The sequence below is a fragment of the Microcaecilia unicolor genome, chromosome 5, assembly GCF_901765095.1.
Source record: "Microcaecilia unicolor chromosome 5, aMicUni1.1, whole genome shotgun sequence".
NCBI lineage: Eukaryota > Metazoa > Chordata > Amphibia > Gymnophiona > Siphonopidae > Microcaecilia > Microcaecilia unicolor.
The window spans coordinates 287,377,104-287,401,748 of record NC_044035.1 but is presented as its reverse complement, the minus strand read 5'-3'; the positions used below and the strand labels follow the sequence as shown (position 1 = coordinate 287,401,748).

Here is a 24,645-nt window from a genome sequence, read left to right as displayed (position 1 = left end):
TACTCCTCCGCCCTCATGCATATGCATACCCAGCCCCAGGCAGTGGCTGTTGGGGCAGGTGGAGACCCTACTACATGAGTAAATAAATGATGAGCTGTATGCATATGCACTGGTGTCCTTCCCAACAGATGTTCTGCTGCACACTGGCAGAAAGCTTCTCTGCAAACTTCAAGGACTCCCCGGAGTCCTGCTTAAACAGCCCCAAGTCTCCTAATGTGCTTGGGTTCATTGGAGCAGCTGTGAGCTCCTGGTTTCTGAGACTTGTCTGCACCCTGAGAAAGCTGGAAGGGAGCAGAATTGTGGCTGGTGCCTCCCAGAAGCGACTGCTCAGCAGGGCTTGAGCCAGCAGACTGAAAGAGCAGGTCAGAAGGTGAGCACTGCTCCTAAAACCTGCAGTCTGCTCCCAATGTGTCTGTAAAAAGTGAAGTAGCCTAATGGCTAGCACAGCTTGCTGAAACTCTGGGATGCCAGAGTTCAGATAAGGCTAGTGCAAGAGTATATATTGGGCAGGGGCACCTTAAGTGAAACATCAGCCTTAATCCTCCTCAGTCAGTTTTCAGGTCCTAATCTGCCCCCCTCCCAAGCCTTTATGCTTTCAAACATTAAACTTTGCTTTGTGTGTCTGTGTGTATATAGATTATATATCTATATCTATCACACACACATAATGAGGGCAATTTCAAAAGTAATTTACCAGGTAAATGGGCTATTTGAAAAATCTCCTGGTTCCTGTAGGTAAACGCATGCACTGATGTTTCTTTGGCTTGTCTGGTTATCAGGATCTATTGTTTAGTTTTGACTGTAGCTGTTTGCTTCCTCCAAAGAAACTGCTGCCCTAAGCAACTGACTAGTCTTGCCTTATGGTTGGGTTGGGCCAGCCCTGGCTCGAATCCAGCTTCTCCCACTGACAACTTTTGTGACCTTGGGAAAGTCACTTCACTCTCCATCGCCTCAGGGTCCCTCCTTATGTGGCATGCCCCCTTCCCACCCACTGCGTCATAGCCAAAAAGATGAGATGATAATGAGCAATCCCCCCCCCCCCAAGTCTCCCATGTGTCTCGTGCAGCTGTACCACTCACACAGCCCTCAGTATTCAGAAATGTCAAGTTACCCGGTTCCAGGCTGGGGATTTTGGAGTAATCCTGGATTTCTGACCATCCCATCCTGATGTATTATGGGACTTACAGGACTAACTTCAATGGGCAGGATGATGCATTACAAACCCCACACTGCTTTGGGATGTACCATCCTATATAATAATTCTCACCTCCAACGTTCTGAGGCTGCCTGGAACTGTGGATTCCGCCGGATGTGGTCTGCTTCATGGAGTAGATCAAACTGACGTCAGCAGCAAACAGCGACACAGCCAGGAGGAGGAGTACCAGCCAGGGGGAGGAATAGGGAAACACACGTGCAGGACGTCAGAAACAGAAGGAAGCCTTTTGCGGAAAGAAGAGGATCTCGGCTGGCGGGGGTTGGGGTCCTCCGCCAGCAAAGGCAGGTGACGGCGGGAGGGGGGGTCGAGAGGGTCGTCAGCAGGGGGTCCAGGGCCAAATCTACGGGGTCCCAGGCCCCACATAGCTACACCACTGCTCTGGGTATGTATGCTCCAGTGTTCTTGAGCAGGAACCTACCAACTGAGCCTGAATATGGAAATCACTTAAGCTGGAACTGGGAAAAGATGAATAATTACATCCAAATCCAAATCCATCCTCCACACCTCTCTTCTATGTTCCTATGGAAAAGGTGGTGACTTTGTGGAATGGTAACCCGGTGGATGTGATGAAGATGCACACAAATTAATTGGCTAAGAAGCCAAATTACATCAGTAATTGGGTGCTAACAATCAATCATTGATGTTAATTGGCACCCAATGTAATCTGCGTGCACATCTGGCTGTGCACAATTCTATAAGGCATGGCGCCTAACTCTAAAGACGCATAACTCAAAAGGGGATGTGGAAATAGGTGTGTCAGGGGATATCCAAAAGTTATGTGCATTCTTACACAATATGGCCTTATCATGCCTAACTTGGACATCAACAGATGCAGGAATTAGCGCTAAGAGCAATTCTATAAAGGGTATGCACCCTTTATAGAATTGCACTTAGCACTAATTTCTTTCTGGCGCTGAATTTCGAGCATCATTTATAGAATTTTTCACTGGTAAACTGTGCAGGCACAAGAAGCTATGGTGCCCTGAGCCAACTGTTGCTCTGGCACTACCTCCCCCCATCTGCATCAATTCTCTCTCCACACCACCCCCTTGCAGACATTGGCTCTACCTGCTCTTTTACTATGTTGCTTTGCTTTTGCCGCTGTGCTTGTCTCCATGCTCAACCACTGGCACCAGACCAGGTTTAAAAACAAGAACAGGAAGTATCAGTTCTCACATTCAACACTATGGCAGTGCAGGTGGCCATGGAGAGAAGAAACATAGAATCATGACAGCAGATAAGGGCCAAATGGCCCATCCAGTCTGCCCTTCCTCAGTAACCACTAGCTCCTTCTTTTCCTAAGGGATACCACGTGCCTGTTCCACGCTTTCTTAAATTCCAACACAGTCCTCATCTCCATGACCTCCACCAGGAAGCCATTCCACGCATCCACCACCCTTTCCGTGAAATAGTATTTTCTTAGATTTCTCCTAAGCCTATTTCCTCTTAACTTTGTCCTATGCTCTTTCTCATTCCAGAGTTTTCCTTCTTTTGGAAAAGGCTCATTTCCTGTACATTAACACCACTGAGTAAACGTCTCTATTATATACCCTCTCTCCCTCCTCTCTTCCAGCGTATACATGTTGAGGACCTTAAGCTTGTCCCCTATATGTTTTATGACAGAGCCCATTTACCAGTTTTGGTAGCCGCCATCTGGACCGACTCTATCCTGTTTACATCTTTCTTTAGGTGCGCTGGAGCGGTCTCCAGAATTGCATGCAGTACTCCAAATTGGGCCTCACCACAGACTTATAAGAGGGCACTTTCATGTCTGTTTTCCTGCTGGTCATCCCTCTTCTTATGCACCCAGAGAAGACAGCACAGTGATTAGAGTAAAATACACTCTCCCCACTGTGAAGGCTGAGCCAATGAAACAGGCTTTTGATGCCTTTGAGCTTTAGAACTCTGAATCAGTGCCTTTACCTAGCTCATGCCTTGAGCCAGCCCTGCTGGTAAACATATTAACTTTACTTGAAAACTGACCCTTATAAAAACTGTCTAGAAACATAATACTGTCCAAGGTCAACCTAAAGTACAAAAGCCAAACCATCTCAAAAGAATCAATACGATTATAAATTACCAAAATAAAATATCATTAAAAATATACCATCCACATCCCCAAGCTGCACACCTGTATACTAGACCAGGGGTTCTCAATCCAATCCTCAGGACATCCTAGCCAGTCAGGTTTTCAGGATACCCACAATGAATATGCATGAGATAACTTTGCATACCATGGAGGTAGGGCATGCAAATCTAATTCATGCATATTCATTGTGGGTATCCTGAAAACTTGACTGGCTAGGTGTGTCCTGAATACTGGGTTGAAAACCCCTGGCCTAAACTATTAATCCTTACCGCTAGCTATGAATTAATCAAAATAAACTACAATGTTGGCACCTTCTTACGGAATGAACAGTACCCAAAATTCCTAATCATCAGCGCTCACCTGTTCCAAAAATCCAGTGCCAGGTCTGAGAAAACCAGATTTTTGTTGTTTTCCCCTTCAACCCCACCGACCCAACATAAAATACCGGACACTTGCGACACAATGTAACCAAAGCCCATAATGGACATTACCTGACTCTTCCTCCCCTCTGTACATACCTCACATGTACCTCATTCTACCACAATTTACTTTGTATTCATTCAAACCATGTATTTGTTCAGACCGAAATCTGCTAACGCCGATAACGGCAATATGTAAGCCACATTGAGCCTGCAAAAAGATGGGAAAATGTGGGATACAAATGCAACAAATAAAAAAATAAAATATCTTTTGAAGAGGGAATGGATAAATACAATTTCTGGTTAGAACGTAAAGACCTGGATAAAGCTAACAGAGGGGAATTTTCCATCTAAAGTCTTTAATGGCCTGAAAGGTTATTGACAAGATTACAAATGTTACTCCTTAAGATGCTGGCAGCCAGTGAAGGGTTACCAGTAGAGAGGCTGCTCTGTCCCAACATGACAGCTGCCATAATTTTTTTTTATATGTACAGCCATTGTTTTAAATTACTGAGTTAGAAAAGATAGATGTTGTTATGATGGACACTTGGGTTGTAAGGTTTATTGTGGTCTACAGTTTATTGACTGTAAACCAGAGGTTTTTTTTAAGGGGGTACTGAGTACCGGCACCTTTTCCATTGTCTGCTAAAATTGACTCATGGTCCTCAAGTTTTAATGAAAAAGCTCAGGCTTTACCCAACAATTCTGCTTTGTCATAGATTCTGTGACTGGTTGCAGGGAGCCTGGCTATTGTGGAGTAGGTCCCTCAGTGATCATCTCACCCCTGAAGGGTTGCCTGGCATTTGAGTACCTGCACCTTTTTTGCTAGAAAAAAAAAAAGCACTGCTGTAAATACAAATATTGAGGGTGAACAGCAGCCCCACTGCCCTGCATCTAAGCAGATCTCTGTTGGGGTCTCAGATGTGCTTTCAGGCAGGCTTTGCTGGGTGCTCATTTCTTTCATGCACTGCCACATGGTACACTGTTTTATGCCCAGCTGCCTTCTCAGAGAGACCCAACCCTGGGGGCTGTGCATACTGGACACCAGAGAGGAATGGGGTTCACTAATTAGCTATCACTCTCAGACAACCCCATCTTGTGCTTTCTAAGTAACCCGCAGAGTGAGACTGAGATTTCATTGCAAATCTACCGTGCAAATTGAGTTCTGCCAGATGGAAATTATACAAGAATGTGACTAACTCCCAAACTATGCAACAGTGTCAGAGAGTTAATTCAAATACTACTATGCAGGATTATTTCACCAGCAAAGCCAGGAACACTGCCCACTCTGACAAACCCATTCTTTACACATCTTCAGGCTGCAGTGTAAGGAATACTGGGAGGAGAATGCTTCTGTAAACAAGCCCAATATTACTAGGCACAGTCTGCACAATGCAAACATATGCACATGAGTCACGCACTAGCCAGTGTACAACAAATCTCACCACATTTTGCACTGAAGTGATTTTAAGTAAACATGGCACAAAATAAGAATCAAAGGTAGTGCTCCTACACCAGGTGAGGTGAGGGCAAACCTCTTTTCCATAGAGCCATAATAGTGGTTCTTGTCCACACCAGAGGTTAGGGGTTCCCTTTGAGCTCCTCTTGGAGAGAAGAAATGGGTGGATCCCTTGGTGCACCCACTTATATTTGTTTTTCAAAGATGACTAACAGCTTTCTGCCAGAAACTTCTCTAGACTCTGATTCTGGGTGACCTTAACCCCTGACTTCCTGAAAATTGTGGCACAATAAAATTATGCCACGGTAAACTTGGATAAAAAGTGCTGTGAAACTTCTGCCCACTTCTTATATTTTGCCCTTTCATGTGGATGTTCCTGCAGCTCTTTGTGCAAAAGTTCTTATTGAAACAATTTTCATTTTGGTGGAGCTTTTTCTGCTTCCCTGAGATGTGCAAGGCTGAACGTTTTTCAATTTTTTTTCAGAAATTTTGAAAATGTGCTCAATGTTTGTTTTTGTTTTGCTTTATTTGGTGTGGGGGGGGGGGAGGAGTTTGTAACACATATTAGAACTTTTTAATGCATACAAATCAATTGTTCACACATTAATTTGTAGGTTAAATCACACTAAATCAATTTTGCATGTCCAAAATGTTTAATGTGTACTAATGAACCAAATGCAACTAACGAATGCACATCTCCAGTAGTTGCAAGACATTAAAATCACAGGGCACCAATTATGCACCTTTCAAAATTGTTCAATCAACTTTGCCTGCATGCTTTTTGCACATTTTTTGACCCTACTTTTGTCTAGAATGTAGACCTGACACTTTCAATGCTTTGCACTTTGCACATTTTTGTTACTGGGCTGTTTTCTCTCCCTCCTTACTTATGGAATACATTTTTATTGATTGTGTTGTTAAGAACATTTATTACAACAGATATAAAGAAGTATCAGAAAATCCTTTGTAATTCTAATTGAAGGCTGAACCAAGAGAGTGGAGTGGCCTAGTGGTTAGAGCACTGGTCTTGCAATCCAGAGGTGGCCAGTTCAAATCCCACTGCTGCTCCGTGTGTTATTGGGCAACTCACCTAACCCTCCATTTTCTCAAGTACAAACTTAGATTGTGAGCCCTCCTGGGACAGAGAAATATCCAGAGTACCTGAATGTAACTCACCTTGAGCTACTACTGAAAAAGGTGTGAGCAAAAAAATCTAAATAAATAGAACAGCATAGGTGAAAACAATCTTTCTAGCAGATCAGATATAGTAGGTTCAACTCCACAGTGGTGGAAGTTTTGGGGAGAACCTACTTAGCAGCGGTGAGATTCTCCGGGGGGTCCAGGTGGGTGGCACTGAGAGCCCCCAGGTTTAACTCCACAGTTTCAGCAGAGCAGGATTAATCTGCTCTAGGCAATGAAATGTCTTGGACTCCTTATCACAACATAATTAGCCACCTTATTTTCTAACTCCTTACCTATCTGTATGTTAACCATCTCTCAGACCTCATGTGCAACTTTCTTTAAATTAGTCACCTTATTTTCTAACTCTTCTTACTCTCTTACCTATCCATATGTTCTATCTTTGCTTATACCCTACACTATCAATTAAAATGTTCTATTATGTATTGTGTTGACATTATAACTAGTATACTATGCCATACTTTGTATTGTTATTCGAATATTTTTACTGCTGTAATTGTCTATTACTCATGTTTGATTTATTCTTACTGTACCTGTCTTGAATGAATTACTTCAAAAAGGCAATAAATAAGTAAATCCTAATAACATCATAATGCCTCTATATTGCTCCATGGTGTGATTCCACCTCAAATATTGTGCACAATTCTTATCACCGCATCTCAAAAAAAGATAACAGCTGAATTAGAAAAGGTACAGAGAGGGGCAACCAAGTTGATAAAAGGGATGGGATGATTGTTCTATGAGGAAAAGCTAAAGAAATTAAGGCTCTTCAGCTTAGAAAAGAGCAGCTGAGGGGAGATATGATACAGATCTGTAAAATCAGGCGTGGAGTACAAATAGTAGACATGAATCATTTGTTTACTCTTTCCAAAAATACAAGGACTAGGGGGCAAACAATGATGTTACTAAGTAACAAATTGGAGAAAATATTTCTTTACTCATTGTGTAATTAAGCACTGGAATTAAAAGCAGTTAATGTAGCATGATTTTAAAAAAGGTCTGGACAAGTTCCAAGAAGAAAAGGCCATAAACCGTTATTAAGGTGGACTTGAGGAAAATCTACTGCTTATTCCTCGAGTAAGCAGCATAAAATCTATTTACTCATTTGGATCCTGATAAGTACTTGTGAACTGGATTGTCCAGTGATGGAAAGAGGATACTGGACTTAATGGATATTCATTCTGTCGCAGTACAACAATGCTTATGTATTTATGTACCTTTCCCATTTCAGAGAAGAACGAATAGACGGTACATTGAATAGACAGTACATCGTAAAGTAAACTTGAACACCTCACACCAGTGCATCAATGCTTTAGGATGTTGGTATTCATCCGCAGGCTTTGAGGGCTGTCAATGGGCTAGGTTTTCAGGATATCCCTAATGAATATGCATAGAAAGATTTGCATACAATGGAGATAGTAAGCCTGCAAATCTTTCTCTCATGCTTATTCATTAGGGATATCCTAAAAACATGACCTGTGGATCACCCTTGAGGACTAGGAGTGAATACTAAGGTCCTACAGGTTGTCCTACAAATCTAACACAGAGCAGAGTCACAAGCCTGGCTCAAAAAGGAAGCCCTACACAGTACAACCATACAGGTTAAACAGAGAAGGGATGCCAACTGGTCTTGTTTTTCATAAGAACGTTTGAAGCCATCAAAGACATTTCCTATGCTGTTTCATATAATTTTGTAATGAAATTATGCAACCCCCCCCCCCCCCCCAAACAAAATATGGTATGGTTTCATATCATTAAAAGTGTACACTATCATTCAGTAGGGTATGTTACTTATTAATGGTGGACATACCGAGCAATGGTACACACTGTTAATGACATGGGGGAAAAAACAGTATTTCAGGATTCAATAGTGTGCTGTATTGAGCAAAAGTCCATTTTATTAATGATACTGGCCACCCAAATGAAAATGAAAAAAAAAATAATAAAATAAAACCACACAAAGCAAAAAGAAACATTCTACAAATGACCCAGCAAACTAAACAAAATGAAAATGTTTGGCCTGTATGCCCCTAATTTTTATATATAAATTAAGTTATGAAAACACAAAAGCTGACCTAAGGAAGAGGGTTTTAATTCTCAACCTTGTAAAAAATGTGTTACGGCAACCTCACTGCTTTAACACAGAGTCCTAAAGAATTCCTCTTGCAACACCATCTTCTGCAAAAGGAATAGGGTTTTACCAAGGGGCCCTTTTACTAACGTTTAGTGCACCCTAATAAATATCAGCATGTGCTAAGTACCATGTGGCCCATACATATGAAATAGCACATGTAGCATTTAGCCTGCACTGTCTGTTAGCACATACTAAGCTTTAGTAAAAGGGTCTCTTAGGGCCCCTATTCACCAACATGTACTAAGGGCTAGATTATTTATTTATTTATGACAGTAGATATCAGAGCAGTTTACTAAAAAGCACTATGGGGCCCTTTTGCAAAGCAGCCGTAAGCCCAATGCAGGCTTACTGCATGCTAACCTGGAATTAGTACTAGCCCAACGTGGGCACCGATGGTAGTTGCGCCTTAAGTGTGTGCCATTTCTGGCGCACCAGAAAAAAATGTTTATTTTCTAGTGTGCCGCTAACCCAGCAGTAATCGGGCATCGCCACACACTGCCGGTTACCACTGGGTTACTGCAGGAGCCTTTACCGCCACCTCAATGGGTGGCAGTAAATGCTCCCCCCCTTCGCATGGAGTACCCGCTGGGGTAAAAAGGGCACTGGTGCATGGGGGAAATGGCCCCGCAGCTTAGTAAAAGGACTCCTATGAGATTCATGCGTAATATTTACTACAGGTCCTATTTCATGCATTGAGCCCTATTTACTGGAGTTAGTGTGAGTGCTTAATGCGATTCCACCTTTATCACAAATTCCACTTTGTTCGAGGGCTTTGCTCAAATAACAGGTTATCTATGATAAAGGTTTAGTGAATGTTGATGAATAGGATCCTTACTATGACAGTGGAAAGGCTTTCTATTTTCAATCAGAGGCACTGCACCAGAGCCTACAGGCTGCACTGCAAGGGTACCCCATGGAAATTCAGTCATGATCCTATAGCAAACATGCAAAGAATTGGGGAGCCTAGTACAATGCTTCCCCTAGAAGAGAGAGATTTCAACGGCTACAGCAATATCCCTGAAATTCCTTAACAGCAACTCAGCTTTTTTGGTCTTTAAAGTTTAACACATTCTGGAAGGAAGGTGGGCACTGGGCACTTTATCTTTAAATCTCTGCCCATGTATATTCCCAGTCTGTATTCCCTGCAAGGTTGGACCCTGTTTACTGGCAGCTCCTTAGTAACTGAAAGTGGGAGTGCATGGACCTGTGGTGGCAGAGCCCCTTGAGTCGGGCTGGCACAGGCTCTGATAAGCAGCCATTACGTTTCTCTGTTTCTATTGGGTGTTACTCAGGAAGAGGAACTTTAAAAAGTCTGTGCACATTACATATCTTCTCAGGAAAGGAAAAATCAGTATTTAAAAAGAGGAACCTAAGAGTTTCAAAAGGCAGTTAAATAATATTTTGCTAGTAAAGAATTACTTTTCTGTTTGCTAAGCCAGAAATCCTGGCACAGCGTCCTGGACAGATGCAGCCTGCATTTAGTATGGAAAGGAAAAGCACATGGGCATCAAGGACTGTGAGTGTCAAGGGCAGATTTAGGTTCCCAGCAGTTTCCCCATACCTGGGTGATGTAGATCTGAGCACAGTGGTCCACAGTAGCCCCCACCCCCACGGCGTGTGCTCGCTTCCTCCCTGTACCTGAGTCTCTCACTGTCTAATATCTCATTCACCCCCTGTGCTCTTTCCTGGTGCCAAGCTCTCTGCCCCTACCACTCTCCTTGTCTCAGTACCCTCTTCCCTCATTGTGCCTGCCCCAGATCCTTGTGTAAGCGTTCTCACTCGTTCTCCCTGTGCCTAGGTTTCTTTCTGTCACAACCTCCGCCACTCTCCTTGTGTCTGGGTCCCCTTCGCCTTCTGTGCCTGCCCCAGATCCCGTGTTAAGCTCTCTCTCGCTCTTCCGGGGTCTCTCTCTCTCTCTCTCTCTCTCTCTCTCTCTCTCTCTCTCTGTCACTGTCCTTGTGTCCTGTCCCCTTCACCTCCCTGGGTAAACTTTCCTTCTCGCTCTTCCTGTGACAGGTCTCTCTGTCACTGTCCTTGAGTCCAGGTCCCCTTCGTCCCCCTGTGTCAAGCTGTCGCTTTCTGCCACTCGCCGTGTTTCGCTCTCCCAGTGCCCGATTCCCTCTGACCTGGGCTCTGGCCTCTCGCCGTCCTTGGACTGCCTGGCGGCGGCCGGGCTCCGAGAAAAGAGCCGCGAGAAGCCCTTGGCCATCCCATCCTGCCACGAGCCGGCTCTCCAGCGGCCGGACATGTCCGCACTGACTTCAGCGGCGGGCGGAGATCGGAGCAGAGGAGGAACGGACGGGCGGGGGCACCTGCCCCATGTGCGGGAAGGGGAAGGGCGAGGGGTGGAGGATGTGCAGTAACCCACTGAAAGGGAGAGGGAGGGGAGGGGGCACCTGCACCGCCCCACCTGCGAGTTGGAGAGGGAGGGCTGGAGGATCTGCCACACAACCCACAGAAAGGAGCGACAGGGAAGAGGGGGAACCTGCAGCGCCCCACCTACAAAGAGGGGAGAAAGGGAGGAACCTCCCCCACACCTTTTCCATTGCTGGCGAGGAAATTAAGTCTGCAGCCAGCAAAAGCCAGGGCTCTCGGTCACCTCTATAGAGGGGTTCATGTCCTAGGATAGAAACCGACCCTCCTTCTGTGGTGGCCCTAAACTTTGCAACTTCAGCCAAGATCTAAGAGTTTGCAAAGGGAATTACTGAAAAGTGCAAATTTTAAATCAGCACACCCTTGCTTTCCTGCTTAAGGAACAGGAGAAGCTCAGGCTGGGGCACGTGAAGCCCTGCAAGAGGCAGTCTCTTCTTTTGAAATACCAGAAGGAAGTTCAACTTCCTGCCTGGAGCTTTAACTCTGGAGCAGCCCAAACCGGACTGCAGCAGGGAAAAAAGCAGGTCTTTGCTCAGGGCCCAGGAACATCTTACTGGAAGCTGCGGGCAGACCCGAGACTCTCCTTATCTAAGGGTTTCAGCTTTTTTTTTCCAATGTGATCTAGTCAAAGTCGAGCCATTTCAGAAACCTTCCTAGCTGATGAATGTTAATGCACCAGACCACTCAGATCAGTGGTGCTGATGGACACTCTAGAGAGGCTGTTTCCAAAATAAGGTCTGTGGCTAAAACACATAACAACTCCGCAAAATCTTCTTTCCTAATGCATGTTTATACATTCCTATCCTAGCTGAAATCATATTTAACCATCTTCCTGTGTGCACCTCTCTTTAAATTAGTCAGCTTATTTTCTAACTCCTCTTACTCTCTTACCTATCTATATGTTCCATATTTGCTTTTACCCTAAACTGCCAATTAAAACGTTCTATTATTAATTGTGTTGACATTGTAAGTAGTATCTTATGCCAATGCTGGATGAACTAAGGATTGGAATAGACCAGAACACCAACTTCTGCGTCATCATACTTGATATTGCATCAGCATTTGACACTATTGACTGTCAACTCCTGCTCAACAAGATAGGACAAGTCCTATCGTGGTTTCCCTCATACTTACAGAGAAGAAAGTTCCATGTTACAATACTAGACACAGTTTCCACTAGCTTTCTAATCACGCGTGGAGGGGCATAATCGAATGTGAACGTCCATCTCCATGGGCGTTGTTAATATGTGGCCTATCTCTGAGAATGGGTACGTGAAGGTGCGGGACAGACCGTATTTTCAAAAAAAATGGGCGTCCATCTTTTTTCGATAATACGGTTTGTGCCGGGCAAATGCATCGGATTTGTGTGGATCCGAGCTAGGCAGTCTCGTTTTTCAGCGATAATGGAAACCGAAGGCGCCCAGCTCAAAAATGAACAAATCCAAGGCATTTGGTCATGGGAGGGGCCAGGATTCGTAATGCACTGGTCCCCCTCACATGCCAGAGCACCCTAGGTGGCAATTGTAACAATTTAAAAAAAAAGTAATATACCTCCAAGTCCATAGCTCCCTTCCCTTGGGTGCTGAGCCCCCCAAATCCCCCCCCAACTCTACACCAGTACCATAGCACTTATGGCTGAAGGGGGGCACCTAGATGTGGGAACAGTGGGTTTTGGGGGCGGTTTAGAGCACTCCCATTTACCAGCAAAAGTGTAACAGGTAGCAGGGGGATGGGCCTGGGTCCACCTGCCTGAAGTCCACTGCACCCACTAACAACTGCTCCAGGGACCTGCATACTGCTGTGATGGAGTTGGGTATGGCATTTGAGGCTGGCATACAGGCTGGAAAAAAGTTGTTAAAGTTGTTTTTTTTTTGGTGGGAGGGGGTTAGTGACCACTGGGGGAGTCAGGGGTGTTCATCCCCGATTCCCTCCGGTGGTCATCTGGTCATTTAGGGCACCTTTTTGGGACTTGTTTGTGAAAAAAAAGGGTCCAAAAAAAGTGACCCAAATTCACGCTAAAAACGCCTTTCTTTTTTCAATTATTGGCCAAGGGCGCCCATCTCTCCTCGGCCGATAAAAACACCCCAGTCCCACCTTCACCACGCCTCCGACACGCCCCATCAACTTTGCCCTTTTTGCAACAGATTGCAGTTGAAGACGCACAAAATCAGCTTTCGATTATACCGATTTGGGCCCCAATGGGAGAAAGGCACCCATCTCCCGATTTGGGTTGAAATATGGGCGTCTTTCTCTTTCGAAAATAAGGCTGATGGTGTACCGCAAAGTTCAGCCCTCTCGGCAGTACTATTTAACCTGTTTATGGCATCTCTAAGAGATATTTTCCAACATATCGTATCGAATATACGCAGAGTATGTACAATTCATCATCATCTTCCTAGATACCAATCTAACAATGCAAAACCATATAGACCATGTGATCTCAGCCTCCTCCTTTCAACTGTGCATGTTGAGCAAGCTGAAAGATATGGTAACACCACATGATTTTCGGATGATTGTACAGAGCTTGATACAAAGATTGATTATTGCAACTCCCTATTTCTGGGAATATCATCATCCCAAATCCAAGCTCTGCAGGTCATCCAAAACGCAACCGCATGACTAATCACTGGAATCTCAAAGTGGGAACACATTACCCCAACATAAAAAAACTAGACTGGCCCCCTGTGACATACAGTGTTCAAGTCAAGACACTGGTTCTGACTCATCCAGCCTACTTTTGAAACACCCTGCCAAACTTAGCTGGCGATGTACTGAATATTATTGGATAGGCAGTTATATTGTACAATATAACTGGTTATCCACTAAGTGCTGACCACAAATATTCAGCGGGAGATAACTGACTATCTTCATGGATAGTCGGTTAGGCGCTATTTAACCAGCCAGGGGGGATTGTGTTTTATTTCAACTTCTAGGTAATTAGCAGCCTCTCTCCTCTTTACCGTTCTTCACAGGTATTCTCTAGATTCTGGACATAGGTTAAGCACTGTCCTTCACTTCTCTCACGTTCCTTTGGTAGTCAAACAGCATTTCTGTGCTCCAATCATACTTGGCAAAATCCAGAACTTGGGTTAGGCCCAGGTATCTCTCTCAGGGGCTCTACACTCACAAAATCCGAGTGACATAGCCAGAAGTCAATTTTTGGGTGGGCCAACAGGTTGGATGGGTGGGCACTAGAGTTGCCAACTTTTTTGAAAGAGAAAAAATGGCCACCTGATGCATCCATGCTCTGTCCTTACCCCACCCCATGCTCCACCTCTACCCCACTCCCAGTAATTTTCAATGAGGGTAGCAGTGGAGGCTTCAGTGGCTGCCGGCCAGTTGAGGGCTAGGGGAAGTACAAGACTGCGCACTTCAGCCCCCATTGAGTTATGGTTCTCCAACACACATGTAGTATTTAAGCCAAATACAATGTGGCCCTCCACCAACAATGGATACAGAGCAGAGCTAGGACTTTTCCCCAAAAAATTCACCATACAAGGACATTTTGATTTCTAGTGTAATCTCAGTAACAGATATATTGTAATGTAATTTTTAAAAAATCTATAAAACAAAAAGTCACTCAGAACCTAGATCAAATCTACTATGCTACTACTAACTTCTAAAACAGGAGCCTATCTAAGATACTTTGGGGCCAAAATTAAGACTGGGGAGGGAGTCCGAATAACTCCCGCGCTTGGCGGCGAACCTGGAAATTCAATGTTGGGGTCATATCAAATGTCTTACATTGTTGGATTGTTTTAAAGCTTCCTTTCTGATCATAAGGTTATTGTTGCAGTGCCATGAACCCAAAAAATACTCCCCCAAATGATTGGCACCTTGGTCTACTTTATATAACATCTGATCTTATATCTGTGCAAAGTGAGCCTTGTTTTTCTCAGCTTTCCAATGTATTGTGTGATATTGCATTTGTATCCCACATTTTCCCACCTTTTTGCGGGTTCAAATTTTACTGCCATAAATCTGTTCTACCATAAATCTCCCCTCTCTTTGAGATAATCATTCAAATGCTTTTTATGAGTCCCTTATATTTTCTAGTATGGACATCTGCTCATTTTGTTCTCATCTGAGGAAGGGAGTATTAGCTCCCAAATGAAGAAATGTATTATGTTAGTTCAATAAAATAGTATTGTCTCTTGTTGTTTTTATTTATTATCCTTCATTTCTGTGCTTCATTTCCATATCTAACAGAGGTATGGAAATGAATGGGTTCAGCTGTGCTCTTTTGAAAGTTAGGATAATTCATTTTATTTGCCCCTATATTTTAGAGGCCAGTCTAGGCTGAGGTTTGGTGTTGGCTCCTAAAGGCACCCAAGAGAGAAAGGCAAAGAACAGCCTGTGCTATGTGAGCCTTCGGTAAACACAGAGTGAGGAACACAGAATCAGTTATGCATAATAAAACCCATTTATTATAGGTAATCCATGTCCTCTGGGATCTGTATATTATTCCCATATGGCATTGTTACTCAATGTTTTTCTATAATGGGCACTCAAAGATGAGTGCCCATTATAAAACAGCATTGAGTGTTGATTTTGGTGGTCAAATTTGAGCTCCAGGACTTGCATTTGCTGAAAGCAGGTGCCCAGTTTTGGTGCTGATCCCCAGTATTCTATAACACTGCATTCAAATCTTCGGAAAACCCTCAACCACCAGTGCACTTCCCATGGTCGCACCTCCTTTTGGGTTGTGCGCTATGGGATTTGGGCACATCTTGTTATAGAATAGTGTATAGCAAGATGTGCACACAAATTCATATTGGCCCCAGTTAGTGCCAATTAACACCCAATTACTGGAGTTAGTCAACTCGTTAGCCAATTCAGTTGGACACACATCTTAGAACACACACATGCACACACATACATAAAGGACAGGCCCTGCTCCATGGAACTTGCAATCACACAAACAAGAAGCTTCTGAAAATGTATTTATTACAGGAAAGTATGGTTAAAATCAGCAAGGCTATGATCAGGAAGAGCCAAAGTTTAAAATTCAGAAGCAGACCAGAAAAGTTGGCATTTTAGGAGGAGCAAGAGTATGGCTAGAGTAAGATCATGGCACAGCAACTCAGGAAGCCTCTTTCAGGTGTGCATTACAGCTAGTGTGCAAACCAGTTCTGTCTCTGGAGGAGAAGGACATAGATAAGAGTGCCAAGCCCAGTGGAAGGTGCTCCCAGTGAGGGATATAGAACGAGATAAGGTGCAAGGAGTAATGAGTCTGCATAGTGAATACACTTGTGAGGGCATAAGAGAAGTTTGAACTGGATGCTGAGAGTCATTTGACTTGAGAATAGGAGTTTTATGATTTAACCACACTGCCAGTGGATGAGTTGTTGTGCTGGGTGTTGGATAGACTGTTTTCTGAGCAAGGGGCAATGAGAAAATGGAAAAGAGCTTTCATAGTGTTCAGAAAGAAAGGGATGGGTTTTGGTCATGTTGCAGAGAAAGAAACATTTTAGCAATGTTTTGGATAGAAAAGGAGAGAATGGTCTCAAGGAACTGGGAGAATGACAGTATGTTGTCATACCTCTTGGGTACTTATGGTGAAAAGAGAGAGGGAAAAATAAGAAGTTGATTTTGGCCATGTTAAGTTTCAGTTGGTGGCATAGGCGCCGACTCTGTGGGTGCTGTGGGTGCTCGAGCACCCCCAACATTTCACCCACCGAAAGTTTGTTTCCTCCCTCCCTCCTCCTTTCGAGTTCCAGGCCCCCTCCCTCCAAATTTTAAAAGTCATCTATCTTACCTCATCGGGGTTACGGCAGCAGCAGCGGTAAAAAGTGTGCAGGCTCGGCACTTAGTTCAGTTTTCCCTTCTCTCTCTCTCAGCTCTGGTCCCGCTCTCATTTCCTGTTTCCGCAAGGACGGGACCAGGGCTGAGAGAGAGAGAGAAGGGAAAACTGAACTAAGCGCAGAGCCTGCATGCTTTTTACTGCTGCTGCCGCCGTAACCCCAACGAGGTAAGATAGATGACTTTTAAAATTTGGAGGGAGGGCACAGGGGAAGGATACTGAGGTATTACCATAATCTGTCATCAATAAAAATGTTGAAATACAGTGGGGGAAATAAGTATTTGATCCCTTGCTGATTTTGTAAGTTTGCCCACTGACAAAGACATGAGCAGCCCATAATTGAAGGGTAGGTTATTGGTAACAGTGAGAGATAGCACATCACAAATTAAATCCGGAAAATCACATTGTGGAAAGTATATGAATTTATTTGCATTCTGCAGAGGGAAATAAGTATTTAATCCCTCTGGCAAACAAGACCTAATACTTGGTGGCAAAACCCTTGTTGGCAAGCACAGCGGTCAGACGTCTTCTGTAGTTGATGATGAGGTTTGCACACATGTCAGGAGGAATTTTGGTCCACTCCTCTTTGCAGATCATCTCTAAATCATTAAGAGTTCTGGGCTGTCGCTTGGCAACTCGCAGCTTCAGCTCCCTCCATAAGTTTTCAATGGGATTAAGGTCTGGTGACTGGCTAGGCCACTCCATGACCCTAATGTGCTTCTTCCTGAGCCACTCCTTTGTTGCCTTGGCTGTATGTTTTGGATCATTGTCGTGCTGGAAGACCCAGCCACGACCCATTTTTAAGGCCCTGGCGGAGGGAAGGAGGTTGTCACTCAGAATTGTACGGTACATGGCCCCATCCATTCTCCCATTGATGCGGTGAAGTAGTCCTGTGCCCTTAGCAGAGAAACACCCCCAAAACATAACATTTCCACCTCCATGCTTGACAGTGGGGACGGTGTTCTTTGGGTCATAGGCAGCATTTCTCTTCCTCCAAACACGGCGAGTTGAGTTCATGCCAAAGAGCTCAATTTTTGTCTCATCTGACCACAGCACCTTCTCCCAATCACTCTCGGCATCATCCAGGTGTTCACTGGCAAACTTCAGACGGGCCGTCACATGTGCCTTCCGGAGCAGGGGGACCTTGCGGGCACTGCAGGATTGCAATCCGTTATGTCGTAATGTGTTACCAATGGTTTTCGTGGTGACAGTGGTCCCAGCTGCCTTGAGATCATTGACAAGTTCCCCCCTTGTAGTTGTAGGCTGATTTCTAACCTTCCTCATGATCAAGGATACCCCACGAGGTGAGATTTTGCGTGGAGCCCCAGATCTTTGTCGATTGACAGTCATTTTGTACTTCTTCCATTTTCTTACTATGGCACCAACAGTTGTCTCCTTCTCGCCCAGCGTCTTACTGATGGTTTTGTAGCCCATTCCAGCCTTGTGCAGGTGTATGATCTTGTCCCTGACATCCTTAGACAGCTCCTTGCTCTTGGCCATTTTGTAGAGGTTAGAGTCTGACTGATTCACTGAGTCTGTGGACAGGTGTCTTTCATACAGGTGACCATTGCTGACAGCTGTCTGTCATGCAGGTAACGAGTTGATTTGGAGCATCTACCTGGTCTGTAGGGGCCAGATCTCTTACTGGTTGGTGGGGGATCAAATACTTATTTCCCTCTGCAGAATGCAAATAAATTCATATACTTTCCACAATGTGATTTTCCGGATTTAATTTGTGATGTGCTATCTCTCACTGTTACCAATAACCTACCCTTCAATTATGGGCTGCTCATGTCTTTGTCAGTGGGCAAACTTACAAAATCAGCAAGGGATCAAATACTTATTTCCCCCACTGTATATAAAAAAATATTGAAATATAAACAGAGTGGAATACACTCTGAGGAGGTGGGGGGGGGGGGTGGAATTGGAGGAGGAGGGGAAGAAAATGTTAAAAATTTTGATGATGAGATTATCACCATGCTTGTACTCAGTTTGTCTTGTCCTCAAGTGGATATATACTGAGAGTGTTGACTGTTAATTTGTTATATCATCAATAAAAAATTGTTGAAATCTAAAAATTTGGAGGGAGGGGGCCTGGAACTCGGAGGGAGGTGGAGGGGGGACGAGGGAGGGGGACGGGGGAGAGGGAGGGGGATGATGGGGAGGGAGGGGGGATGGGGAGAGGGAGGGAGAATGGACCACCTGTAAAAAAGAAAACAATTCAGCATCCCCAATTATTTTGAAAAGTTGGCTCCTATGGTTGGTGGTAATAGAAATACACAAGCCAAGGTCTGTCAAAGAATTTACTTTTCTAGTATGCCCTGATGTTATATTTATGCCAGTGGTTTCCAAACCTGATCCTGGTCAGGTTTTCAGGATACCCACAATGAATATTCATGAGAGAGATTGATATGCACTACCTTCACTGCATGCAAATCTCTCTCATGAATATTCATTCTGGATATCCTGAAAACCTGACTGGCTGGGGTGCCTCCAGGACCAGGTTTGGGTTATAAAATTCAGCGCTGCATGCGTCTGGTAGCGCTATACAAATGCTAATAATAATAAAATACATGTCTGCTGTATCTCCAGCATTTAGGTGACAGCACTTTACACCAACTCTATTATAAGTACACCTATTACATTAGAATTCTATAAGCAAAGTAGGTCACATTAGCTACCTCTAGGTGCCTATATATATAGGCACACATTTATATAAACTTGCACTCCACATGGATAGTGCTGGACCTGACTCAAGACAGGAACCATATTAACAGTAGTGATATTCAGCTGCTATCTTTATAGTAAAGTGGTTTAATTTAGATGTACAAAAATTCTGTCATAATTTATCCATATAACTAATGTATAGTGGATAAATATTGCCACTGACTGGTCAATATTCATTCAGCAGTGCTCAGCATTTTTTAAAACTCTGACCATCGCTGGCTACATTAGGCCTTGATATTCAATATTGGGTGTAGATTGGTGTGCGACTGAACTTGTATAGGCTTCTGGAATTTATGTGGGATGCAAAGAACAAATCATAAAGAAACTCCAGACCGCTCAAAACAGAGCAACCAGGTTTATATTTGGAAAAACGCATTTTGAAAGCGCAAACCCCTCTGAGAAAAACTGCATTGGCTCCCAATCAAAGAACGCATTGCTTTCAAAATCTGCACCCTGGTTCATAAAATCATTTATGGCGAAGCCCTGGGATACATGACAGACCTCATAGACCTGCCAACCAGAAATACAACAAGATCAGCACGAAGATACCTAAATCTCCACTACCCAAGCTGCAAAGGACTCAAATAGAAATCAACTTATGCACCCAGCTTTGCCTATTTAAGCGCACAACTATGGAACGCACTGCCAAAGTCGTAAAAACAACGTATGACCACCTAAAGTTCCAGAAATCATTAAAAACAAACCTGTTCAAAAAGGCATACCCCACCAACCCAACATAAAAGCCTGAACACCTGAACACAACAAAACCTGGCTGGAACTTGGGGGGGGGGGGGGGGGGGGTGATTCTGTAGTCACCTCCAGTGGCTGGTGCTGGCTTCCCTTCCCTCTCACTTCCCATTTGTCCGCCCTGTGACGTCATCCCCAGGGCGGACCAATGGGAAGTGTGTTATGAACCCAGGCATCCAGACGGAGGTGCAAATTATTATATAGAAAGGCTATTGGAAGGGAGGTCTGTTCATGTTCTAGGAGGATGGGATCCTGCATGGGGATCTGTTCATCTTTTGAGGATGGGAGGGAGGGAGGAAGGATTGGAACACTTCAGGGGCCGCTACCCGCTTTATGTGTGGTCTTATATGTCCACTTAGCTATGTGGGTACCAGTTGCTCCCCAACTCTGCCCCTGTAAGGCCCAATACCAAAATGGCTGGTTATTCCCTTATCTCTTATTTGTCCTGTTTGTCCTAATTAGAGTGTAAGCTCGGTCAAGCAGGGACTGTCTCTTCATGTTCAAGTGTACAGCGCTGAGTACATCTTGTAGCGCTATAGAAATGATAAGTAGTAGTAGTAGTAGTGCTGACATTCAGCAGCACTGCCTGGTTAAGTGTCATTGAATACCGCCAGCCAGCCAGCCAGACAGCCTATAGAGTGTGATTTAAGAGGGCAGGAGCCTCTCCTGTCCACTAAAATCATTCTAATATATGGTCAGCTGCCAGCAGTGTGCCTATCCATATAGTAGGGCTGAATATACATTATTTTATATAAGCCATGACTGGTGAAAATTAAACAGGAAGTGTCTGTCTGACCCATGCAGGCATAACTTTCAATGGAATTCCAGGCAAAGGTCTTAACTTAATTGTTCTAGCTGGTTTACTTCTGGCCCATCCCCCCAATCCTCAAATATCCACACCCTTTGAATACAAGGGAAAAGGTTCTACTGTTTCACATTTTGACATTACTACTGCTAGAAGGGAGGTTATTTAACTCCCAGACTAACTGGTAGTACAAGTTTCTTTTTTTCTTGTGTGTTTTCTGCTGTAAACAAATAACTTGATTAGTATATACATACATGTCTTTGGGTAAGTAGGCCAATACTAATAATTTCCACTACAAAAAAGCAGTACAGTTGAGAAGAACCACTCTGCTGTAAAATGTGGAATACTAAGCTAAAACTATACCCCAATGAAATACTGGAAACTCTCAGTTTAATCCAACCACCTCCCCAACTTAAGGGATGGCGTTAATGGTGCCACTATACCTACTGGGGCTTATCTTCGTTTTTATATAGACTCCAATGGCAATTTTTGAAATACAGGTTCTACTGTACTCCAGAATTGGGGGTTACTGAAGAAGGTCTGAGCTACTGAAACGGGATCTGTTGGACCCTGGGCGTATGAATTATCATGTTTGTTTGGAGATAATTGACTCTTCTTATTTATACAGTGCACTCCATTTAAGTGCACGTCGGATAAGCACATGATCTGTTTAACTGCATGCCGTACTTCGGTCCCATTTTTGGCGTCATCAATTTCTATGGGGACAAACTTCAGTTTAGCGCACTACTGATAAGTCCAAGATTCGCTTATATGCATGGTTTAAGACTGCTCCTCTGCAGGGAGGACTCCGCATAAGCGCGCACGGAATATGGAAGCCGATTGGCGCGTGACAAACGAGATTTCAAATTACCACCCCTTTTACTGCCACAGGCAGAATAAGCAAAAGAATGTTGTTAGAGCGTACACTGGAGTCGTCGTCGTCTTGCAAACGTAAGAGTTTAACACTGGCTGAACGAATAGAAGTTCTTAAAACATTATAAACAAAAAGTCAAGCATCTATTGCTAAAGAATATGGTGTCAATCCCAATCAAATTTCACGTATCTTGAAGCAGAAAGACCAGCTTCTGGAAGACTGGCAAAACAATACAAATTCACAACAGAAACGAAAACGGGCAGGAAAAGCTGAGGAGGTAGAAGATGCTCTTCTGTGGTGGTTTTCTCAAGTCAGGAGCAGACAGAGTCCTGTCAGTGGCCCACTGCTTATGGAGAAAGCTAATCAGCTAGTTGAAAGTCTTGGACTAACTGAATTCAAAGCCACTGTTGGATGGTTCAAAAGATGGAAGGAGAGGAACAACATAAAATTCAAGAAACAGCATGGTGAAAAACAAGACGCTGATGACTTTGGTGCTGAAAATTGAGTTGTTTCAGTTCTTCCTACCATCTTGAATGAGTTTGCACCTCGTGACACTTTCAATGCTGACGAAAATGGTCTCTACTGGTGAGCGATTCCTGATGGAACACTTGCATTCAAACAAGCCGAAACTACAGGAGGTAAAACGTCGAAGGACCGACTGACGTTCCTCCTTTGCTGCAAAATGAATGGGAGTGAGAAGTTGGAACCACTCATCATTGGAAAGAGCAAACAGCCCCTTTGCTTCAAGAATGTTAAGCGACTTCCTGTGTCATACAAGGCTAATGCAAATTCATGGATGACTGGGGAAATTTGGAAGCAGTGGCTAAAGAAGTTAGACACTAGAATGCGGGCACAAAAGCGTCAGATTTTGTTGCTTTGTGATAATTGTGCTGCACACAGGGATGATGTCAGGCTGTCTAATGTCAAGGTGGTCTTCCTGCCACCAAACACTACCTCTCTGATCCAACTTATGGATCAGGGCATAATAGCCAATTTCAAACAGCATTATCGGGCTCTTGTGCTACGTCGTCTGATGAGCATTATGGATGACTAGACTTGCAAGGATAAACGTGCTGTTGAACTGGCTCGTAATCTATCACTGTTGGATTCCTTACATATGCAGAAAGAAGCCTGGAATCATGTTACACAGGCAACCATTGTGAACTGCTACAAGCGGGCAAGCTTTGTTAGGGATGTGGAGAGGGATGAAACAGATGCAGCTGTTGCAAACGCGTCAGATGAACAGGCTATTGACATCCCAGCCTGTGTTACTGAAGAGGAGTTTCATCACTATGTAGCTGTTGATAAAGATCTACAAACAGCTGACGACAGCACTGATGTCGAGATATGCGCCTACACGCAGGCAATAGCTGATGATGAAACAGATGATGAAATGAGCAGTGAGGCACATGCTGACGACATTCAACAACCTCCTGTCACTTTTGCAAGAGTGCTGGAGAGTCTCAACACCATGTGGGCCTATCTGGAGGCCACTGGATGTCAGTGCTATGACAGTTTTTACCATCTGGCAGACATAGTCTATGGAACTCACTGACACAAGAGTGTACAAAGGACTATGACTGATTACCTCAAGTAAGCCTAATGGAGACTGTATACTGTATGTATAATAAACAGTATTGTACATATGTTTATCAGATGTCAAGCTTCTTTGGGTCACAATGGTTAAGTGTACGCTCCGGTTAACTGCATGTATTTCTTTGGTCCCAGACCCTTGCACTTAAGCGGATTGCACTGTATTTCTATTTACTGTTTTTGATTTTGAGTGAAACTATCACAGGCTTAAAAGTTCTTTAGCTGTTACAGAGCTGTTGATTTATTGGAGTGATCACTACTGTTGAGTTGAGCTACTGTTGTTGATTTATTTTGGATATGAATTCATGGAAAACTTTGTGATGTAAATATAGGTATGAACACTGGCCTTGGAGGCTATATAAAGTTAAAGTCCCAGTGGGTATAGTGATGCCATTAATGTCATCCCTTACATTTGGGAGGTGGTTGGATTAAAACTGAGTATTTCTAGTATCTCATTGGGTATAATTTTAGTTTATTACCCCACATTTTACATCAGGGTGGGTTCTTCTTATGAGTACTGCTTTTTTGTAGTGGAAATTATTAGTATTGGTCCATTAGGTGCTTTATATAAGTGGAGCAGTGCTGCATCTATAGCTTGGAGACAGCCTGTTTCCTGGCAAGCAACAACTTCAAGGTGGCAGCAAAAAGCAGATGCCTGGCAGTCCCACAAACTCAAAAAAAACATCAGCCTGTACTATACATACAGGGAGAGTGGGAACTTCCAAATAGTCCAGTTATCCAAGTAAATGGCTTTTGGAAAGTGCCCTCATTATGTATAACATTTAAAAAATAATATTTAAATGCGTGGTGTCCAATTATACATTTTTACAGGGCTGTTTCCAATGAGGTGAAATGGAGTTGATCATGATTATTGAGTTTATCAAAATCCTCACTGGGGTGCCTAAGGGCTTTGAAATTCATTGAAGTTGATTCACCTAGGGTATCTTGTACCCTTGCATTGGCCCTGGTTCTAGGCTCACTGCAAGAAATAACCTGACCAACCACAAGCAGGGCTACAAATGTGAGAGTTTACACTAGTGAGCAAAATCTAAATAAATAAATAGTTACAACCATCACACGCATATTTTAGATTTGATAGGAATATGTACACAATTTAAATTTCATTATAAATATAATTCACAAATTCCTATTAAAATCTGAACTCATGTATCAACTCATTTTATTAATTTAACAAAGCACAAAGAT

General features: G+C 43.7%; 1 protein-coding gene across 1 annotated transcript in view; it reads right to left on the bottom strand.

The window, feature by feature from the left end:
- Window positions 1-10,770, bottom strand: part of CRYBG3 (crystallin beta-gamma domain containing 3) — a 138,939-nt gene extending 128,169 nt beyond the window's left edge. The window contains exon 1 of the mRNA XM_030204260.1: window positions 10,644-10,770. Within this exon, the coding sequence (XP_030060120.1) occupies window positions 10,644-10,765 (122 nt within the window). The 5' untranslated portion in view covers window positions 10,766-10,770. The remainder of the gene's footprint in view (window positions 1-10,643) is intronic.
- Window positions 10,771-24,645: the final 13,875 nt, after the last annotated feature.